Here is a 20581-nt window from a genome sequence, read left to right as displayed (position 1 = left end):
TTTTATTAGTACCCTTAGCTGTTACTTGATTTAAAATGATGACCATGAGTAATTTAATTCTCAAAATATAAGATGCATTTGTTTACACAATAACTTTTATCCCTCTTAGTAATAAATATTAAATCAGATGTTATAAGTTAATTCAGAGTAGTGAGTTTTTTTTTTCTAACAATGTGAAGTGAAAACTCCTTTTAGACTATTTAATGTTATCGTTTAAAATATTTGGAACACCCTCTCTGAAATCATATCTGTAATTTTCTCCCAATAAAGTATGGGTAAAATAAAGATTGTAAAAGAAAAAATGCTTCTAAATACATTAAGGTAAATGGGAATGTACTTGAAAGTGTATACAAGTATAAAATATCCAGCATTCATTTAATTTATTCATTCATTGAACAATTATTGAACAAAACTTAGATGCCATAAACAGAAGCTTTAATATTAGCATACAAGTTTCCTAAGCAAATTAATTCAATTTCTAGGACTTACAACTAGATCTGTGTGCATTTCTGTCCTTTCTGAAATTTCTTTACCATTTTTCCTTAAAATTATTGAGTAAATTTAAGGGTTCTTTTAGTTAGATAAAAATATAGTACATTCATAAATGCTAGAAAAAGAAGGCAGCTAACGACTTTTTAAAGAGTACTGATGAATTATCTTCTAAAATACCAAATTTATTATTTTTAAGGGTCCTGTTTATTCAATTTTCATATAGAAAATGATGCTATAGTATAGCTTGAAATAATGACCTAATTTTTTCCTCCTTGGCAAGATAATTTTAGAGACTGAAAAAGCACAAAATAAATCTCCTTCCAGACTTGATTCCTTTGTCAAGACTTTAGAAGCAGACAGAGATTACTATAAGAGTGAAGCTCAAAATTTGAGAAAGATGATCAGAAATAGATCTAAAAGTCCAAGACGCCCATCTCCATCTTCCCGGGTAGGTTTTGGAAACTTACAAATATTTTGGAGTTTGTTGCTCAAACACTGACTTTTATTCTTTGATTTACCTAATATGCAAACAATTCATTTTGATTTGGCATGAATTGATATATCCAAGAATTGGGGAGACAGAGATCTCTTTCATGGCACAGTGGACCATTGAATTTGGTTCTGTATCCCCAGTATTGGTATTAGTTGGGAGGTAATCAGATAAATGTGGACCAGTTTGGGACGAAGAGGTTTAAAAGAGAAGTGATTTTTTTAAACTTTTTTTCATCATTTCTTTTCATTGTATCGTCATGTTTGATTGAGTAGAGATTGTGTAGTGCTGTTTTTTTAGAGCCACGTGTCAAAGAAGAATTTCAGATTTCTTATATTATAATCGTAGGGTACAAACTGTGATGTAGAGCTTTTGAAGACAACAAGAGACCGTGAAGAACTAAAATGCATGCTGGAAAAATATGAGCGTCATTTGGCAGAAATTCAGGGTAACGTCAAGGTTCTTACATCTGAGAGAGACAAGACCTTTCTTCTTTATGAACAGGTAAATTTATTTATAAATAACATATCTAATAATATTCAATTTTTGAGATGTGTAATTTTTTTTATAAATTTATTTTTTTTTCAGCATAACAGTATTCATTGGTTTTGCACAACACCCAGTGCTCCATGCAATAAGTGCCCTCCCTATTACCCACCACCTGGTTCCCCCAACCTCCCACCCCCATCCCTTCAAAACCCTCAGGTTGTTTTTCAGAGTCCATAGTCTCTTATGGTTCGCCTCCCCTTCCAATTTTTTTTTTTTTTATAAACATATAATGTATTTTTATCCCCAGGGGTACAGGTCTGTGAATTGCCAGATTTACATACTTCACAGCACTCACGATAGCAAATACCCTCCCCAATGTCCATAACCCCCTCCCCCTCTCCCAACCCCACCTCCCCCCCGCAACCCCCAGTTTGTTTTGTGAGATTAAGAGTCATTTATGGTTTGTCTCCCTCCCAATCCCATCTTGTTTCATTTATTCTTCTCCTATCCCCCTAACCCCCCATGTTGCTTCTCCATGTCCTCATATCAGGGAGATCATATGATAGTTGTCTTTCTCCGATTGACTTATTTCACTAAGCATGATACCCTCTAGTTCCATCCAAGTCGTCGCAAATGGCAAGATTTCATTTCTTTTGATGGCTGCATAGTATTCCATTGGGTATATATACCACATCTTCTTTATCCATTCATCTGTTGATGGACATCTAAGTTCTTTCCATAGTTTGGCTATTGTAGACATTGCTGCTATAAACATTCGGGTACATGTGCCCCTTCGGATCACTGCGTTTGTATCTTTAGGGTAAATACCCAGTAGTGCAATTGCTGGGTCATAGGGTAGTTCTATTTTCAACATTTTGAGGAACCTCCATGCTGTTTTCCAGAGTGGTTGCACCAGCCTGCATTCCCACCAACAGTGGAGGAGGGTTCCCCTTTCTCCGCATCCTCGCCAGCATCTGTCATTTCCTGACTTGTTAATTTTAGCCATTCTGACTGGTGTGAGGTGGTATCTCATTGTGGTTTTGATTTGTATTTCCCTGATGCCAAGTGAAGTGGAGCACTTTTTCATGTGTCTGTTGGCCATCTGGATGTCTTCTTTGCAGAAATGTCTGTTCATGTCCTCTGCCCATTTCTTGATTGGATTGTTTGTTCTTTGGGTGTTGAGTTTGCTAAGTTCCTTATAGATTTTGGATACTAGCCCTTTATCTGATATGTCGTTTGCAAATATCTTCTCCCATTCTGTCAGTTGTCTTTTGGTTTTGTGAACTGTTTCCTTTGCTGTGCAAAAGCTTTTGATCTTGATGAAATCCCAATAGTTCATTTTTGCCCTTGCTTCCCTTGCCTTTGCCGTTGTTCCTAGGAAGATGTTGCTGCAGCTGAGGTCGAAGAGGTTGCTGCCTGCATTCTCCTCAAGGATTTGGATGGATTCCTTTCTCACATTGAGGTCCTTCATCCATTTGGAGTCTATTTTCGTGTGTGGTGTAAGGAAGTGGGAGAGCCTCCATTTTTGATTGCACCTCATTAATAGGTTTTTGATTTCAACTTGGTTAGATTTTAGTTCTTTAATTTCTCCAGAAAGAGCTTTTATATCTCCAGAGAGGGTTTCTCTAATATCTTCCATGCCTTTTTCGAGCCCAGCTAGAACATTCAGAATCGTCATTCTGACTCTTGATCTGACATATTACCAATGTCTGTGTTGATTAGGTCCCTAGCCTTCGGTACTGCCTCTTGTTCTTTTGTTTGTGGTGATTTTTTCCGCCTTGTCATTTTGTCCAGATAAGAGGATATGAAGGATCAAATAAAATACTATAAGGGTGACAAAGACCCCAGAAAAATGCGCTGTAACCAAATCAGAAGAGACCCCAAATTGTGGGGGGGAGAAAGGGGATAAAAAGAGGTTCAGAAAGAAAAAAAAAATTTAAAAAATAAAACAAATAAAGAAAAATATAAAAAAGAAAGAAAAATATATGTATTTAGATAAACTAGTCAAAAAACGTTAAAAAAGAAAAGGGTAAAAGTTTTAAAAAATTTAGCAGAAGAAGAAAAAAAGAAAGAAAAAAAAATTGAAAAAAAAAATTGAATTAACCGCAAGACTAAAGAATCATGGGGAGAAAGCCATGAGTTCCATGCTTTGCTTTCTCCTCCTCTGGAATTCCGCTGCTGTCTTAGGAATTGAACCTGCTTTCCTTGATAGATGAACTTCGTCCTGGCTGGATATTTTGTTGATCTTCTGGGGGAGGGGCCTGTTATAGTGACTCTCAAGTGTCTTTGCCCGAGGCGGGATTGCACCGCCCTTACCGGGGGCCGGACTAAGTAATCCGCTCGCTTTTGGGAGCTTCTGTTCCCTGAACACTTTCCGTAGACTTCCGGAGGATGGGAATGAAAATGGCGGCCTCCTAGTCTCCAGCCCGGAGGAGCCAAGAACCCGGGGCCCCACTCCTCAGTGCGCCCCCAGAGGATAGCACCCAATCACTCCCGCATCCCCAGCCTCCAGCCGCGCTCCGAGCTCACCCAGCCCGTGACCAGTTCAAGGTAACCCCGAGCTGAGAGTTCAGTCCGCGGCTCTGTCTCTGTAGGCGGCTTCTCCGTTCTAATACCTGCGAGCTCTCCGACACTCTGACACCCCCGATCCTTCTGTGACCCTGCGGGACCTGGGGCCACACTGACCCTGCGTGGGCTTCACCCCGGTTTAGCCTCTGGAGCAATGTCCCACAGTGGAACAGACTTTTAAAAGTCTGATTTTGTGCTCCGTCGCTCTGCCGCTTGCCGCGAGCCGGCCCCTCCCCCGCGGTCTGTCTTCCCGTTGTTTTAGATTCACTTCTCCGCCAGTCCTACCTTTCAGAAAGTGGTTGATTTTCTGTGTCTAGAATTGCTGTTCTTCTTCTCTTCAATCTCCCGTTGGATTTGTAGGTGTTTGCAATGTTTAGATAAGCTATCGAGCTGATCTCCTGCTACCTGATGTAGTCTCAGCCTGCTACTTCTCCGCCATCTTGACTCCGCCTGGAGATATGTAATTTTTTAAGTTCTATAAGAATGCTTAAATCTGCCAGTCAAATTAATCTAACATTTGGGAATTACTTTGTTCTTAAGGTATTCTTAAAGAACTGTAATGTATTTCCAATACAATAAGGGTATGTGTACATACACAAATATACACATTTTTCCTTATATCCAAAAAAGATCATATACATGTATAGAAATAGTCTGATTTTTGGCATGAGAAATGAAGAAATTGTTAAATGATAGGAAGTGGTGAGTTCAAGGTAAACTTCAGATTTGGGGTTAGAAAATGCTAATATTACTTTGATATCAATCACTTTAGGAAATGCCTATAATTTTCTTAATTTAGGAGAGTAAAATCAGTTTGTAGTTTATACCCATTTTTAGCTTAGTTATATATATAGCCCTTATTAATCATATAGCTTATTTACTCAACAAATATTAAACCTCATAAATCACTAACGATTTCTTTTAAAAATATCAAATTTTATTAAGATCTTGACAAGATTTGGTTTTAGCAAAAAGGAGGGATAAATGGACCTCACTGAAGTTCTTTTTTGAATGAAGAATTTTGGTAGTAGAAAAAGAAATAGCGAAGCCATTTGTGATTTGAGGGAAAAGATGTATTATTTTCAGACAGGTGGAATAAGATGATGGTCATACAATCAGGTGGTAATTGCATTCAGGCAGAAGAGAATTGGGACTACACTGGGGAGAGAGTTAAGAACTGAATATGTAGATGGGGAATTCATCTTCTTAGAGGTGACTTTGTGGCCTTCAGAGTAGATGAGGTCTCTGAATGAGAAAGCTATAGAGGTCAGATGAAATGTTGGGATTTTCTTTTTCCAATTAGTATGGGAATATTTAAAAGAATAAGAAGATAGGAAACTAAGGTAGAAAAATATTAAGCCCAAGGAAGGAATGAGTCTAAAACAGAGTGTTGAAGATAATGTCAAATGTTGCCAAATATTAAAAATGGGAACTGAGAAAAGGCCATTTGGTGAGGTCATTATTTGAAATTCTGCAAAGTGATAGGTATAGGAGCCAAGTAGTTTACACTGGGGTGAGATTAGTAGGTGCTGAAGAACAGGCAAATGGGTACAAACCATAGTGCAAAAAAAAAAAAAATATGTCTATTGCAAAAGAGATATGGGATGGTAAATGGGGCAATAAGGTTAAATGACAGTTTTTTAAGATATGGGAGCCATGTGTTATGGTAGAGGGAGGGGAGAAAGAGCTAATGGAGAGGGTGGTATTCAAAGTGAGAGGAAATAATCATACAGCTGAGTCTTGAACAAGGTGGGACTAGGGGTGCCAACCCTCCTGCACAGTTGAAAATCTTTTTTTTTTTTTTAAGATTTTATTTATTTATTTGACAGAGAGAGATCACAAATAGGCAGAGAGGCAGGCAGAGAGAGAGAGGGGAAGGAAGCAGGCTCCCTGCTGAGCAGAGAGCCGGATATGGGGCTCGATCCCAGGATCCTGGGATCACAACCTGAGCCGAAGGCAGAGGCTTTAGTCCACTGAGCCACCCAGGCGCCCCCTTTTTTTTTTTTAAGATTTTATTTATTTATTTATTTGTCAGAGAGAGAGAGAGGGAGCACAGGCAGGCAGAGTGGCAGGCAGAGTGGCAGGCAGAGGCAGAGGGAGAAGCAGGCTCTCTGCCAAGCAAGGAGCCCTATGTGGGACTTGAACTCAGGACACTGGGATCATGACCTGAGCCAAAGGCAGCTGTTTAACCAACTGAGCCACCCAAGCATCCCATGGTTGAAAATCTTTGTATAACTTTTGACTCCCCCAAATTTAATTGCAACTAACCTACTGTTGACCAGAAGCTTGCTGATAACATAGTCAATTAACACATTCCTTATGTATGTATTGTACACTTATTCTTCCAATAAAATAAGCTAGAGAAGAGAAAATGTTGGAAAGAAAATCATGAGGAGGAGAAAATACTTTTATAATACTATACTGTATTTGTTGAAGAAGTATGTGTTTAAGTTCAGTTTTAGTATATGTGCTGCCGAAGCGAGCACAGTGTGTTTAAGTTCAAACCCATGTTTTTCAAGGGTCAACTCTAATTGAGTCAGGAGTATTTCAGAAAGCATTTTAGGCATTTTAGGAGATGAGGTCCAGGATTCTGGTAAAAGGTTTGCTATGGAAATTAGCAAGTAATATATCTTCCTCTGAGATTTGGAGGCCAGCTGAATAGGTGGTGATCAAAATTAAGAAAGATTAGGGACTTTTAAGTAGCCCAGTAGGATATGAAATCATCTGTAGGTGTGGAATAGGTTTAGGACCTGAGGATGGTTGAACAAGTATGAGAGAGTATATTGGGTTGTCAGTAAGGATTGATGAGCCTTCTGTCAGGATAGAAGTAGCCAGGACATGGAAATGGCATATACATTTATTAGAGAAAGATAGAAACAGTGTAATATTTATTAAAATAGTATTTTACCTGAATTTTGCTGAATTCAAATTCATATCACGAACCGTTAGTAAAACATTCTCTCTTATATTGACTGCCTCCAAATTAATTTAAAAATTTTTGGCAAAGATATTATAAACCAGACTCTTATTTTTATACATTCACTTGCATTTTTGAACATCATTTACCTTTATATAAACTCATTAAAAAAACATTATCCTGTTGCAAGCATTTTTATAAATGGTTTGTATTTTAACTAGCTGGATATAAGATTGCTGTATTTATGTCTGTTCTAAGACTTGTTAAATAGAAGTCTGTGCATTTAAATAATAGGCACAGGAAGAAATTGCCCGACTTCGAAGAGAAATGATGAAAAACTGTAAGTCTCCTAAATCAACAACAGCACATGCCATCCTCCGGCGGGTGGAGACGGAAAGAGATGTGGCCTTCACTGATTTACGAAGAATGACCACAGAACGAGATAGCCTAAGGGAAAGGCTAAAGGTTTGGATGAATTTTATCAGTATGACCATTTGTGAAACATCCTGTAGCAACACTGAAAACATTTTGTTTTGTTTTTGTTTTTGTTTTTTAAACAGATTGCCCAAGAGACAGCATTTAATGAGAAGGCTCATTTGGAACAAAGGATAGAGGAGCTGGAGTGTACAGTTCATAATGTAAAGAAAAATCACTTATGTGTTTTCAGCTATAAACTATCAATAGCTTCCCCCTTTTCTTTGTTTTTTTCTATGTTCAGAGAAGTTCTTTTATTTTTCTGAGTTAGTGTTAATAATCCTAAAACATTTAAGGTAGTATGTGTAGTATAAATTATCACTTTTTCATTATTTATGTCCTTCCAAAAAATGTAAGTAAAGTCTTTTTTCTTTTAGGTTGCAAAATGTGTTCTTTAAAAAAAAAAAAGCCATTAGGAATACATCTGTGGGATTTTAGCAGCTTTCTCATCTCTGTCTTTCAATAAACATAACATTGCCAGATACAAAGAAATTGGCTTATTCTATCTAAAGTGTAGCTAAGGTAGAAGAAATTATTATGAAATGAAAATTAATGAGAAGAATATATTTAAACTGAATTTAAATATGAAGCATCACCTTTTTACTAATCAAGAATTTTAGATGCTATGAATTTGAGGTGTTATGACTATATAAACAATTTGAGTTCTGTTATTAAATTTAATTGAACATATTTATACATTCATCTGTGTTGTTATAATGAGAATAAAAAGCATTATTTAGGAGAGAAAAATATTTTTTTCATAATTCCACTTTATATGTATAATTTATTAATGTTGAGCAATAAATCCTTTTGAAAATAAGATATGTATACTACAGTCAAAATGAATCAGATTGAAAATGTAGACACATGTACTGTGATAGACTTTATGCACAGATTGTGCAATGGTTTGTTCTTGTTCATATTCCACAATACCTTGCCCATACAGCCTCCCACACATTCAGGTCTAATCTGATCATCTCCTGGTGTAAATCTTGTCATATGCCACAGTTTGCACAGAAAGGATGTCTCTTTAGGAAGATTTTGTTAATGGTAGCAGTAACCTTGTCATTCTTGTCATAGCTTGATGATGAACGTATGGAGCAAATGTCAAATATGACTTTGATGAAGGAAACCATAACCACTGTGGAAAAAGAAATGAAATCACTAGCAAGAAAGGCAATGGATACTGAAAGTGAACTTGGCAGACAAAAGGCAGAGAATAATTCTTTGAGGTAAATTACTTTTAAACAACTAGTTTACTGTAACTACTAAATCTGCTTTTTGTAGAGTATTTTATAATGATAACTATTTGTTGACTTTAATTTCTGAGAGGATTATTATGAAGCAGTTGTAGAAGTCTCAGCATACATTAAATGATTTCCCAAAGATCACTTACAGACTAGTAATGGCATACTTAACTAGCAATCAGACTTCTAGTAATCTTCATCTTAATTTGCAGAAAGCCTAATGTTTAACTGAAGTACCTTTCACAACGTCCTTCTGGGTACAGAGCATATTTGACTTTGGCATTTGAATATGTAGGAAAATGTAATGGAACTATGGAACTTCTTTTAATTGAATGCCAAGTAGGTTCTTAGTCCTTCCTACATACTGGTATGGTAGCAGAAGAAATTCCAATTAAAGCAACCTACAGGCAATAAATATGAGGGAATAAGTTTTTGAAGACCTCCATGTTAGCAGTTTTAGTGTCTGGTGATATGAAAGATAGAGCTCTACAAATTCAGTAATGTTAAATTTACAGTGCATCTGTGAACCTTTGAAAAATCGTAGTTCATATGAGTGTGAAATATTAAGTCTGCAGATACTTGATTCACATAAGAGTTCCCAGATTCCCCTCTTTGATCATTCAAGGGTCTGTGGTACATATGTTGAAATGATTTGTCAGGACAGATAATGACTCAAATTTTTTCCCTTCATTAATTTTTTTAAAACTTCCTGTTTAAAAGATATTACAGGCTCAGGTAAAATAAAAATAATAATAAAATAAGACAACAACACAACAAAAACGTTGGAGAACAGAGAAAAGTGTAAAGAAAATGTAAATCACCCATGATTCCATAACTCAGTGAAAGCTATTATTAATATAGATCTTTTTCTAACCAGGAATATTTCCATCTGTGTTATGTAAGCTTTCTATATAATTGATGTCATTCTATTAGGTTATATATTTGGCCAGTTTCACTTAATTGTATATGATAAGCATTGTCCGTGTCATTAGAAATTCCTGGAAAGCATTTTAGTAGTTTACTAAAACATTCTATCAGATAGGTGTATAATATTTTGGAAGATTTTTGCATAATTTGTTTTCTTTTAACAGTATTAATCTAGTTGGCATACATACAGTAAACTGCACATAATTAAAATGTTCAGTTTGGTAAGTATATCGGCATAATCAAGATACTGGCCCTACCCATCACTCCCAAAAGTTTCCTCGTGCCCCTCTGTAACCTCTCAACTATCCTGCCAATCCCTAGACAACCACTGATTTGCTTTCTGCTGTAGAGATTTGTTTGGGTTTTCTAAAATGTTTTGTAAATGAAATCATATATTAGTGGGCTGCTTTCCCTCAGCATAATTATTTTGAAATTTATCCTTGTTGTATAACCAGTAGTTTATTCCTTTTTGTTCCTGAGTAGTATTCCATATGTGAATATATGAACATTTTGGTTGTTTCCAGTTTGGGCCTATAATAAAACATTTATGTACATTCTTATATGAGTCTTTGTATGGACATAAGCTTTTATTTTTCTTGGGTGAATACCTAAGTGTAGAGTGATTGAGTTATGTGATGGATATATGTTTAATTTTGATGAAACTATCAAATTTTTCCAAAGTGGTTGTACTATTTTATTTTACATTTGTACCAGAAGTATATGAGTGTTGCAGGTGTTATGTAGCCTCATCAACACTTGGTATGCATTGTTTTTTTAATCTTAACCGTTCTAATAGGTATGTTTTATGGTTTTAATTTACCTTCCCTAATAACTGATGCTTTTGAACATCTGAGCATGTACTTATGTACATAAATTTATGTGTCTGTTCAAAGCTTTTGCACACTTTTATTGAATTGTTTATATTATTATCAACCTGTAAAGTCCTTTCTAAATTCTAAGTATAATTCTAATATACCTAAGTATACTTCAGGTATATTTTACAAATAGTTTCTCCCACTCTGGCTTACATTTATATCAATTGTCTTTTAAAGATCAAATGTTTTTCATTTTGATTAAGTGAAATTTATTGATTTTTAAAAAATTATATCCAGCTTCATGTACTCTTTTAAAGATATTATCAAATGTAAGGTCACTGAGATTTTTGTTTTGTGTTTTCTTCTAGCAATTTTATAGTTCTCAACATTTAAATCTGCTATTCCTGTCAAAGTTTTCATATATAGTCAAGGTACAAGTCAAAGTTCACCTTTTTTTGCATAGGGATATCCACTTGTTCCATAATTTGTTGAAAACTATCCTTTCTTGTTTTTGTGCTTTATAGAAGGTCAGTTATCCATATATGTATAGCTCTATTCTTGATGATCAGTTTTATTTGATGGATCTATTTATATATCTTAATCCCAGTATAACCTGCCTGATTACTTTGTTTTTTGGTGGTTTTTTTTTTAAGTCTTCAAATTAGGTAATGTTAGTCCGCCAACTTTGTTCTTTCTTGAAATAGTTTTGGCAGGGCGCCTGGGTGGCTCAGTGGGTTAAGCCTCTGCCTTCGGCTCAGGTCATGATCCCAGGGTCCTGGGATTGAGCCCCACATCAGGCTCTCTGCTCAGCACGGAGCCTGCTTCCTCCTCTCTCTGCCTGCTTCTCTGCCTACTTGTGATCTCTGTCTGTCAAATGAATAAATAAAATCTTTAAAAATAAATAAATAAATAGTTTTGGCTATTCAAATTCCTTTGTATTTTATTTTAATTTTAGAATCATTTTCACAGTGTATACAAAAACAAAAAAAAAACCTGCTTGGGAATTTGATTAGAATTGGGGAAAATGACATCTAAAGAATTTCACGTGTTCCCCCTCATAAACACAGTATATCTCTCCATTGTTTAGATCTTTAATTTCGCTTAGCAATGTTTTGTTTTGTTTAGTGTATAGGTCCTGTACTACTTTTTTCAGATTTGTATGAGTATTTCCTATGTTTTTTGATGCTGTTGTAAATGTAATTTTAAAATTTCACTTTCTGATTGCTTATTGTTTGTATATGAAAATATAGTTGTTTTTAAAAGTAAACTTTGTATTTTACAACAGTTTTAGATTAAGAGAGCAATTATGAAGAAGGTAGAGTTCCTACATACCTCAGACTCAATTTACTCTCTTATTAACATCTTACCTTAATACATTTGTTAGAATTAATGAATTATTTGATGCATTATTAACTGAAGTCTGTACTTTATTCAGATTTCCTTAGTTTTCCCCTGATGTCCTTTTTCTGTTCCAGGATCCCATCCAGAACACTACATTAGATTTAGTTGTCATATTTCCTTAGGCTTCTCTTGGCAATGACAGTTTCAGACTTTCCTTGTTTTTGATGACCTTGACAGTTTGGAGGAATACTGATCAGGTATTTTGTAGGATGTCTCTCAGTTGGGGTTTGTCTGCTGTTTTTGTCATGATTAGACTGGGTAATTTGTTTTTGAGAGAGGGATCATAGAGGCAAAATGCCATTTTAGGGTACATATATATCTAGGATATTATGGGTATGTACTGTCCATAGGATTTATTACTGTTGATTTTGACCTTTATCATCTGGCTGAGGAAATGTTTGCCTTTTCCAGAATGTCATATAATCAAAATCACACAGTATACAACCTTTTCAGACCAGCTTCATTCACTTAGCAATGTGCATTTTAGGTTCATTCATGTTTTTTTCATACCTGGGTAGCTTATTTCTTATCACCGAATAATAATTTATCATATGTATATACTATAGTGTGTTTATCCGTGCACCTATTGAAAGACATCTTGGTTGCTTCCAGTTTTTGGTAATTATGAATAAAGCTGCTATAAACTTTCATGTGCAGATTTTTGTATGGACATAGGTTTTCAGATCAGGTCAGTAAGTACCTAGGAGCACAATTGCTGAATCATAGATTGAAGCTATATTTAGCTTTATAAGAAAGTGGCCAACTCTTTCAAAGTGACTGTACCATTTTTCATTTCCACCGGCAATGAATGAGAATTTCTGTTGCTCCATATCCTTGTTACTATTTGGTATTGTCACATTTTTGTATTTTAGCCATTATAATAGGTGTGTAGCAATATTTCATTGTTTTAATTTGCAGTTTGCTAATGACAAAGGATATGGAGCATCCTTTCATATTGTTACTTGCCATCTTTATATTTTCTTCGGTAAGGTATCTGTTTAGATACTTTGCCCATTTTTCAATTTTTTTTTTTACTTATTGTTGAATTTTAAGAATTCTTTTAATATTTTGGATACATGTTATCAGATCGTTTGCAGATATATTCTCCCCATCTGTGCCTTGTCTTTTCATTCTCTTAATGATATCTTTTGCAGAGCAGAAATTTTAAATTTTGATAAAGTTCAACTTACCTTTTACTTTCATGGTTGTGTTTTTGGTGTTGTATTTGAAAACTCATTACCAAACCCAAGTGTACATAGTTTTCTCCTCTGTTTTCTTCTAGAAGTTGTATAATTTTTCATTTTATGCTTAAGTTCAATGATCTATGTTGAATTAATTCTGTGAAAGATGTAAAATCTTTCTAAAAAAATTTGCACGTGGATGTCTTAAAATTGTTTCAGCACCATTTGTTGAAAGACTGCCCTTTCAGTATTGTCTTTGTTCCTTTGTCAAAGAGCAATTACTTATATTTGTGTGGGCCTATTTTGGGGATCTCCATTCTATTACATTGATCTGTTTTATTCATTCTTTTGCCAAACCATGCTGCCTTGATTTCTATAACTATATAGTAAGTCTTGAAACTAGATAGTGTGAATCCTCCAACTTTCTCTCCAATTGTATATGGGCTATTCTTGGTCTTTTGCCTTCCCACGTAAAATTTTGAATCAGTACCTCTGATTCTAAAATAAATATCTATAAAATAGCTGTCTGAAATCATAATTGTATTTGCATTGAATCTGTAGATCAGGTTGGGGAGAATGGACATCTTGATATGGAATATTTCCATCCATGAACAGAGACTATTTCTCCATTTATTTAGATCTTTGATTTCTCTCATCATTGTTTTATAGTTCCGTGCCTATAGATACTGTGCATTAACTTTGCGAAGTTCTAGGCGATTATTACTTAAAAATTTTTTAAATTGAAGTATAGTTGACATATATATTTTTCTTTTTTTTTTAAGATTTTATTTATTTATTTGACAGACAGAGATCACAAGTAGGCAGAAAGGCAGGCAGAGAGAGAGGAGGAAGCAGGCTCCCTGCTGAGCAGAGAGCCCGATGTGAGGCTTGATTCCAGGACCTTGGGATCACGACCTGAGCCAAAGGCAGAGGCTTTAACCCACTGAGCCACCCAGGTGCCCCACATATATATTTTTCTAAGTGTGGAACATAGTGATTAACAGCTGTATACATTATGAAATGTACACCACAATAAGTGTGGTTACCATGGATCACAGTACAGTTATTACACTATCATTGACTATATTCCCTATACTGTACTTTTCATCCCCATAACTTATTTTTATTTTATAATTACTTCAGATAGTTCTTGTGCTCTTTTTTCTTCTTTTGGTATTTGAATTATACTTACAGTTCTTAGATGTTCTGTTCTGTTTTGTTTTTGTTTTTTTCTTTGCATTTTGCATTGCAGTTTGGGAAGTTTTTATTGACCTGTCTTTAAGCTCAGTGATTTAAGCTGGACTGTGCCCCGTCTACTGATCAGCCCATCAAAGGCATTCTTTTATTTTGTCACTGTATTTTTGTCCCTGTATTTTGCTTTCCTTTTGTTTCTCTGTTTCCATTTCTCTGTTTATGTTTACCCGCCCCCCCCGTTACTGTATATTGTCTACTTTTTCCATTAGTGCCCTTAACCAGTTAGTCATAGTTATTTAAAATTTCCTGTCTGAGAATTCCTGTGTCTGTTCTATATCTGACTCTGGTTTTATCCTTCCATTGTGTTTTTGCTTAACTTTTGGCATGCCTTATAATTTTTTCGTTGAAGTCACGCATATTTTATTGGGTGTTAACTGAAGTGAATAAGCCTTTAGTGTGAATGTTTATGTTAATTTGGCTGGCAATTGAGCTATGTTCAAGGTCTGTTTTAGATGCAGGTGCCAGAGACTTCAGATTCTTGCTGTCCTGATTGTTGTTTCTCCTTTTGACTTTAGGCTTCCTTGGGTGCTCTTCCTCAGAGAGAGCATGCATCTTGCAGCTCTTTTGGTTGTGAGTCACTGTGATTATCATGGAGCCCTGTTATTGTGGTAATTAGATGAGAGGAGGGAACATGTTCTCTACTCTTGTACTTAAATTTTAGTCTTTTGGTGGACTGTGTCTCTGAGCTATGATGTTTACAAGTGTTTTTCCATTGGTATAACTTTTATTTTTTTAAATCTACTTTTGTGGGACAGGAAGGCTAGAGAAGGTAGAGTGGGAGAAATGTCCTTTTATAGCTGGGATAAGGGAATGATAAAGTCCTTTTACTTGATGAGTAAGCCTTTATTATGGAGCATGCTCTGAGCACATTTCACAACAATTACTCCCCCTTGTCAGAGTTATAGGGGATCTTTCTCAGATCTTTAATGTGAGAACCTAGTGGAGTTCTTGGAGGTAAACACTGAAATATAAAGATCCTTCTAAAACTGTGGCTTCTAAGAGCTTCTCCCTCTCGTGTAAGTGTAAACTCAGCCTCCAGCAATGTGTCAAAATTATTATTTAAGCTCTTAACCATTTGTGATTCCAGGGGCTTCTGCTTCAGATGAGCAGATCTTGGTTATTCTTTTCAGATTTTGAATTGGCAGTTTACTCTGTAATTCACTATTCTAATGTGTCACAGAAAGTCTTTGAGTTTCATTTTGTTCATTCTTTTGTTGTTATAACAATGGAAATGAGTTACTAAACTCTTCTCAGGGTTAAAAACCAGAAGTCCTACAATTGATTTTTATATATTTACCTGGTATTTTACAACTTTTGTAAATTTACCTTTTAGTTCTGGTAGGCTTTTTGTAGAATCCATTTAATTTTCTACGTAGACAATCAGGTCATCTTCAGATAAAGACAGTTTTACGTGTTCAGTCTGCATGCTCCCTCTCCCTGCCCCCCAATTTCTTGCCTTATTGCATTGGCTGGAACATCCAGTACAATTTGAGTAGAAGTGATGAAGTGGACATCCTTGTCTTGTTCCACAAAAAGGGTAAGCATTTAGGTTCTCAACAGTTAGTATGATGTTGGCTGTGTGTTTTTCGTGGATGTCTTCTTTCAGGTTGAAGAAGTTTCCTTTATTCCTATATTACTGAGATTTTTTTTTTTTTTTTCAGGAATAGATGTGTTTTGTCAAATCAGTCAGAGTATGTTATACTTGTTATAGATTTCTGGTGTCAGTTAATGCTTTATTTAAGATATTTACATTTATTTTTATAATTGGGATTGGCCAATGATGTACCCTTCTTGGGGCTTCTTAAAATCAGATTTTGGTGTCAGTGTCATGTAAACCTTGTAATAATCTCAATTCATTTAGTCTTCTTTCATTACCTGGAAGAGTTGGCATAATATTGAAGTTTTAAAACTTAACCAATGAAGCCATTTGGGTCTGACTTTTATTTATTTATTTGTTCATTTTGAGGGAATTTTTTATTTTATTTGTTTAATGGGTAAAAGAACAATTAGAAATTTCTTCTTATGCCATTCAATATATATTCTTAAGGCATTTGTTCATTTTCTTTAAATTTTAAAACATTTTCAGGAAAATGTTTATAATATCCTATGAACTTTTTAATGTCTATAGAATCTACAGATTTCTTCTTTTTTAGTCTGTTGTTATTAGTCTTTTCAAAGAACCACCATTTTGCTTTGATGATCCTCATTAAGTTTTGTTCTTTATTATTTCCTTATATTTTCTTTAGATTTATTTTTATTTTTTTTCTAATTTCTTTAGATGAATGCTTATATTATTCCTTTTCAGGCTTTTTTTCTCATATAAACATTTAAGGCCATAAGTTTCTCTCAAAATACTTACTTGAATGTATTTTACAAGCTTTGTTATGTACTTCTTATAAAATATTTTCTAATTTTCATCATTACTTCTTAATTGAACTATTAGTTATTAGTGTGATTTTAAGTATCCAAAAACATAATGAGTTTTCACTTACCTTTTTGATTGAATTTTTGCTAATTACACATTTGTACTAAATTTTTTATCTTATTTACAGGGATTTTATTAAAGAGTTATCTAAACTTCTGGCTCCAGTGTCTTACATTTTGTTCTCTTTTAAACCTGCTGTAATCTGCCTTTTTCTCCTACCATTTCATGAAAACTTTTTTTCAAAGTAATATTTACTTTCATGTTACTCAATTCAGTAGTCAGTCCTCAGTCTTCATTTTATTTGACCTATCAGCAACATTTGATAAAGATGATCAGTTGTGCTTTTTCCTCTGTTCCTTTAAATACTTTCCTTATTTGTCTTCTGAGGTTCTATGCTCATTTGATTTTCTTTTCATCTCTTTGGATGTCCTTCTAAGGCTCTTCTGCTAGTTCCTCCTCATCTCCATAATCTGCAAATGTTGGAGTGTTCCTCAGCTCAGTCCTTAGATCACTTCTTTTCTTGTATGTGTACTTATCCCTCAGTGAACTCATCCAGTCTCATGTATTTACTCTTGACTCTCAAATGTATATCTGTAGCATGAACTTTTTTCTCGAACTCAGGACTTGAATGTCCAACCACCTCCTTTTCATCTTCACTGGATTGTCTAACAGACATTTCACAAACTTAACATTTTCAAACCTGAGTTCTGCTACCCTCTACCCTTCACCCTCCAACACACATAAATCTGCTTTTTCAATCTTCCCAGCTTAGACTGGGAAGTCTATTCATACAATTCTTGGCCTGAAACCTTGAATAATCGGTGGCTTCCTATATCCATATCCAATGCAGTTTGTTTTGTCTTCAAAATATACTCAAAAGCCAAGCATTTCTCACCACCCCTCTTGTAACCTTGCTGATATTGAAGGATATTTTTGTTAGGTAGATAATTCTAAAAGTTGGGAATTATTTTTATTTTAACACTTTGATAATATCGTTCTACTATCTTAGATGTACATTATTTCTGCTGAGAAGTTAGCTGTCAGTTTATTTTTTATAAATCAATATCTTATACTTTATAATATATTCATATTATATGCATGTACAAAAGGCAAGGAATTACAGATAATCTAATTAGAAGCTACATAATCCAACTACATTGAATATAATTAAAATATTGTTGTTCCTGTATTCTGTTTTGTCAGTTGATAAGAAAATTATGTTTTGTCCCGTGTGTGAACACACACTAAAAATTGAGTTGTGAGCGCCATTCAGCACACATATCTGGATTCCTGTATCTCTAACCTGAAGTTCCATAGTATTCCAAGCCAAATCAGCCAAAAAGAAATTAATCTATTTCTGTTTGGGTTTCACTGCTGGTGGAAGAAGAAATTTCCCAGTGTTTCAAAACCAATACTCATTATCTGTCTTCCTATACTGCTTAAGTGAACTTTTCTTTCAAACAGGTATATTTTAGTGTAGCACAAGTTCTTCTCTTTGGGTTTCTATGTCAGACGAACATTTCCTAGAAGTAGATTAAAAAAAAAAAAAAAAAACCTGTTTGTCTGCATCAGTGTATCAAACATCTGTAGGCCCAAGAAGAATTTTCCATATAGTTGAATGATTGATAGAGCTTTCTGTTAATAAAAAGTTAGTTTGGGTCTTTGTGTCCAGTGATTCCAAGACTAGTTCAGTTTGAGTCTGGGTATTTGAGACCAAAAAGATTTCAGTATTAAAATCTATTGTAGATGACATGATATTCTGTGTCAAAACTACAAAATAATTAACAAAAAATCTAGAACTAATAAGCAGTTGCTACAGAATTGCAGGATATGTGGTTAATATACAAAATTAGTTGTTTTTTTAATACAAGCAATGAAGAAATGGAATTTAAAATTGAAAACACAGTACCATTTATATTAGCACCCCCCAAAATGAAATACTTAAGTATAAATCTAACAAATTTTGTATAAGATCTATATGAGAAAAAGTACAAAACTGGCACACAAAAAAAGTACAAAAGAGATCAAAGTGGTACTAAATAAACTGAAAAATATTTTAGGGGTGCCGGGGTTAGCTCAGTTGCTTAAGCATCCTACTCGTGATTTTGGCTTGGGTCATGATCTCAGTGTCATGAGATCGGCTCTGAATTGGGCTCTGTGCTCAGCAGGGAGTCTGCTTAATTAAGGATTCTCTTTCCCTCTCCCTTTGCCTCTCCTCCCCTGCAAATAAATTGATCTTTTTTAAAAAAAGAAAGAAAAATATTCTATATTCATGGATGGAAAACATAATATTTTCAAGACGTCCATTCTTCTCAACTTGATCTATAGATTCAGTAAGTTCTAATTAGAATCACAGCAAATTATTTGTGGATATCAATGAGCAGATTTTAAAGTTTATATGGGGAGGCAAAAGAATAGGCAACAGACTACTGAAGAAAAACTAAGTTGGAGCACTGGTCATACTTGACATCAACACTTGAGATAGGGGCGCCTGGGTGGCTCAGTGGATTAAGCCGCTGCCTTCGGCTCGGGTCATGATCTCGGGGTCCTGGGATCGAGCCCCGCATCGGGCTCTCTGCTCTGCGGGGAGCCTGCTTCCTCCTCTCTCTCTGCCTGCCTCTCTGCCTACTTGTGACCTCTCTCTCTGTCAAATAAATAAAAAATAAAATCTTAAAAAAAAAAAAAACACTTGAGATAAAGTCACAGTAATTAAGACAGTGTGGTATTGGTAAAAGAATAGACAAATAGATCAGTGGAACAGAACAGAGAACCCAGAAATAGACCGACATAAATATAGTCAACTGCTCTTTGACAAAGGAGCAAAAGCAATACAATAGAGCAGAGGTAGTGGCAACACAGATATCAGACCTTCAGATTAATTCAAAATGGATCACATTCCTAAATGTAAAATGCAAAATTGTAAAATCTCTACAAGATAACAGGAGAAAACCTAGATGACTTTAGTATGTTGATGACTTTTTTAGGTATAACAGCAAAGGCACAGTCCATGCAAGAAATAACTGATTAACTGTATTTCATTAAAATTAAAGACTTATGCTCTGCAAAAGACAATGTCAAGAATATGAGAAGCCAAGCCACAAACTGAGAGAAAATATTTGCTAAAGACACAGCTGATAAAGTACTGTATCTAAAACATACAAAGAACTCTTTTAAAACTCAACAATAAGAAAACAAACAACCCAATTAAAAAATGGGCCAAGACCTTAGCAGATCTCCATGAAGAAGATATACTGCTGGCAAATAAGCATATGAAAGGTGTTCTACACCATAGGTCACCAGGGAAATACAAATTAAAACAACAGTAAGATACCATTACATACCTATTAGAATGGACAAAGTCTCAATCACTGAAAATCAAAGCTGGTGAGGTTGTGGTTCAACAGCAACACTTACTCATTGCTGGTGGGAATTCAAAATGGTACAGCCACTTTATTAGATAGTTCAGCGGTTTCTACAAAGCTAAACACATTCTTACCAAATACGCTCTGTTGTACTTAAAGTAGTTGAAATCTTATGTGTACACAAAAACCTGCACACGATGTTTATAGCAGCTTTAATCATAATTGCCCAAGGTTGGAAGCAGTCAAAAATCTCCTCTATGACTCTGGGAACTTGGAAAAAAGAAAAGTCAGTTGTTTAAAGTTCTAAATATATCTTAGAGGAGTTCTAAGAGTCTTTTCTGACATCAGTTTTATAATAGTCTGCAAAAGAAGCTAAGAGCTTTATTTCTAAAGTTGCTATTAAATGTCTGCTTTAGGTGTGGGTTTGTTGGTCAGTGATTTAAAGGTCTGATTTGAGAACTTCTGCTTACGTGTGTAATTTTCTATTTTGTTTTTCTTAATAGAGGGATCCCTGTGTTGTGCTGGGGAATATGGCTATT

The 20581-nt window shown here is 34.9% G+C and overlaps 1 protein-coding gene across 15 annotated transcripts in view; it reads left to right on the top strand.

Moving 5' to 3' along the window:
• Positions 1-20581, top strand: part of TSGA10 (testis specific 10) — a 144622-nt gene that overhangs the window by 33953 nt on the left and 90088 nt on the right. For 10 of the 15 annotated variants that reach the window (XR_006815292.1, XM_045980481.1, XM_045980483.1 and 7 more), the window contains 5 exons: positions 773-940; positions 1331-1486; positions 7251-7421; positions 7517-7594; positions 8511-8662. Coding sequence is in view for 14 of the 15 variants with exons in the window: in XM_045980473.1 (XP_045836429.1) it covers positions 773-940; positions 1331-1486; positions 7251-7421; positions 7517-7594; positions 8511-8662 (725 nt within the window). In the remaining variant the exon portion in view is untranslated. The remainder of the gene's footprint in view (positions 1-772; positions 941-1330; positions 1487-7250; positions 7422-7516; positions 7595-8510; positions 8663-20581) is intronic. The other 5 variants (XM_045980485.1, XM_045980484.1, XM_045980486.1 and 2 more) reach the window with 2 other exon arrangements.

The sequence above is a fragment of the Meles meles genome, chromosome 16 (genome assembly GCF_922984935.1).
Source record: "Meles meles chromosome 16, mMelMel3.1 paternal haplotype, whole genome shotgun sequence".
In the NCBI taxonomy this organism is placed as follows: Eukaryota; Metazoa; Chordata; class Mammalia; order Carnivora; family Mustelidae; genus Meles; species Meles meles.
This window is presented reverse-complemented; position numbering and strand designations above follow the sequence as displayed.